The sequence below is a fragment of the Sceloporus undulatus genome, chromosome 5 (genome assembly GCF_019175285.1).
Source record: "Sceloporus undulatus isolate JIND9_A2432 ecotype Alabama chromosome 5, SceUnd_v1.1, whole genome shotgun sequence".
NCBI classification, from domain to species: Eukaryota; Metazoa; Chordata; class Lepidosauria; order Squamata; family Phrynosomatidae; genus Sceloporus; species Sceloporus undulatus.
Window position 1 is genome coordinate 11833220 of NC_056526.1, and position 2550 is coordinate 11835769.

Genomic DNA, 2550 nt, shown 5'->3' on the forward strand with positions numbered 1-2550 from the left:
ATTATTATTATTATTATTATTATTATTATTATTATTATTATTATTATGTCCTGAATCCTATTGTTGAGTAGACCCATCACATCAGTGGAATTATCTACATCTATGAACATTCCATAATTTATTCAATTTGTCTATTCTGGTTCGGACCAACCAACCAGATTTTGGCAGTGTGTTACAAGCATCATAGTAACTTGTAATGAGTTACAGTTTGCTTGCTTTTAGTAATAAGGATGTAACAAAGATATATCTCATAGTAAGTGGGAATAGGTTACTTCATCAGTGTAGCAAGTAATACTTCTTTGCTGCTTCATGAAGTAATTTTCAAAAGGTACAAGTTGAATCTCCTTTATTCAGAATTCTGAAATCCGAAATATTCTAAAACCCAAAACTTTTTCTCATGGGTGGCTGGGACAGTGACACCTTTGCTTTCCGATGGTTCAATGTATATGAATTTAGTTTCAAGTGCAAAACTATTTTTAAAAATATAATATAAAATTACCTCCAGGCTCTGTGTATGAGGTGTATATGAAACATAAATGAATTTTGTGTTAGACCTGGGTCCAATCTCCAAAGTATCTCATTATGTACATATATGCAAAAACAGCATAGGTATTCCAAAATTCTTAAAAATTCCAAAATACCTCTGGTCCCAAGCAGTTCAGATAAGAGCCTCAACCTGTACATTTAGGCATCTTGACAAGATTCTGTTCACATTTCATGAAATACTCTTATGAGTCCTAAGGGGTTCCCTCCCCCATAAAGCAACTAAGTGAAAAAGCAACAAGCAATGGTTAACTTTTCCAAATTAAAAAATTAGTTCTGGGGGAAAGTAACACACACACACACACCATAATGAGAAATGACAACAAATCTTTGCGGGGGGGGGGGGGGCAGAGAAAAAGAAGTGAATGCATTAGGGCTGTGTTAAGAGGGAATTTGGCAGGTGTTGCTTGTCAACTGCTAAATTTCTCTCCTCCACCATTAACTAGCCATTAAAGGCACAAGAGTCTTATCCCACATTTCTCCTGGCAACCCTACTTGTGTTCAAATAAATGGCTTCTCAACATTCTCCACCCTGTTTATCCAATTATCCAACAAGTGAATTCTCCAACACTTTCAGCTGTGGCAACAGCACAGCTTTTCTGGTCTTATCTCAGGGTTTCTTTCCTCAACCACTGCAAGCATTCAACAGTAGTAGCATTTTGCATAAGTCCATAGTGCCTCATACCCAGATCTTGCAAATATTAGTCCAGCATGTAACCTTGCCAAATTCTGCCAAGTTGTGCTAGGCACAGTGATTCCCAAACTCTGGCCTTCCAGGTGTTTTGGACTTTGGCTTCCAGAATCCCAGACTGTTTGCCCAGATGGCTGAGGCTTCTGGGAGTTGAAATCTAAAACATCTGGAGGATCAGAGTTTGGGATGGGGCTTTGTTCAAACAGTCCAGTGTATTTGCCCAATCTGTTATAGGCTTTTGTTTCAAAGAAAAATACAGAGAGAGCTTTGATTTTAGCATGAGTCCAATTAATTAAGGCCTAGCAGGCATGAAAGCAACTAGAGAAAGAATTAGGAGTCCCAGATGCATGTAGAAAAATAGTGTCTGAGGACTCCCATCTGCCCATTAAAAGACACCAAGTTAATCCATTGATAAATAACAGTGGGTAGATCTGATATACAGATTTTTTCAGTCTAGATTTAGCATCCTAGTAGACCTATGTAGTTCTCAGGTTTGACAGCTGTTCAGTATAACCTGGTACTCTGTATTCTCCAAGGTTAGGAACTTAAGTATGTTCACCACCATTCTTCAATCACCTGAAAAATAACTACAGCTGCCCATGTGTAGTCAGCTATGATACAGGAAGGTTTACGCAGCAGAACAGAACAAGATTGTTACTAACCTTTGGAAAAAGTGAGAAGGTTTCATTGTCAATGGTGAAGGAGTACAGAAATTCGCCATCATACCAGAGATTCTTTCCCACTGGAGAGTTCTCTTTTGTCATGGCAAAGAGCTGGCCAGGGTCACAGCATTCTTTCAGTAGTTTCCTAGGAAGAAAAAAAATGGGGGAAAAGATAGAAAACTGAGTTGAATACATTGATGAGAAATATTTATCAGCTTTGCACAAGAATTATGGAAAACAGGGGTGGGAATATTTCAACTCTTTGACTATATATGGTACAGGGAAAAGGTTTTGATGTGACCTTCAATCCCTGCAGAACTCACTTTGTAAAACAAGTGAACCCTGCAATAAACATTGCAGTATCTGATGGCCCTGTTCAGGGTTCCAGACAGACAGATAGACAGCCATGCCCTCTCCTCAAGATATCATTCTATCCTCCTCTCATTCCTAATTTTCTGTGTTCCCCCTCCCCAACTCTAACAGTCAATCAGTATTCCATGATCATGGAGTATGATGAATCATCACTGGGCTGTTTTGGAGAATCATAGAGTTGGAAGAGACCACAAGGGCCATCCAGTCCAACCCCCTGCCATGCAGGAAATCTCAATCAAAGCATCCCTGACAGATGGCCATCCAGCCTCTGTTTAAAGACCT

At 39.2% G+C, this 2550-nt stretch overlaps 1 protein-coding gene across 1 annotated transcript in view; it reads right to left on the bottom strand.

The window, feature by feature from the left end:
- The window catches only part of ST8SIA1 (ST8 alpha-N-acetyl-neuraminide alpha-2,8-sialyltransferase 1), a 74037-nt gene extending 72000 nt beyond the window's left edge, over nucleotides 1–2037 (bottom strand). Inside the window, exon 1 of the mRNA XM_042466493.1 lies at nucleotides 1897–2037. Within this exon, the coding sequence (XP_042322427.1) occupies nucleotides 1897–1998 (102 nt within the window). The 5' untranslated portion in view covers nucleotides 1999–2037. The remainder of the gene's footprint in view (nucleotides 1–1896) is intronic.
- Nucleotides 2038–2550: the final 513 nt, after the last annotated feature.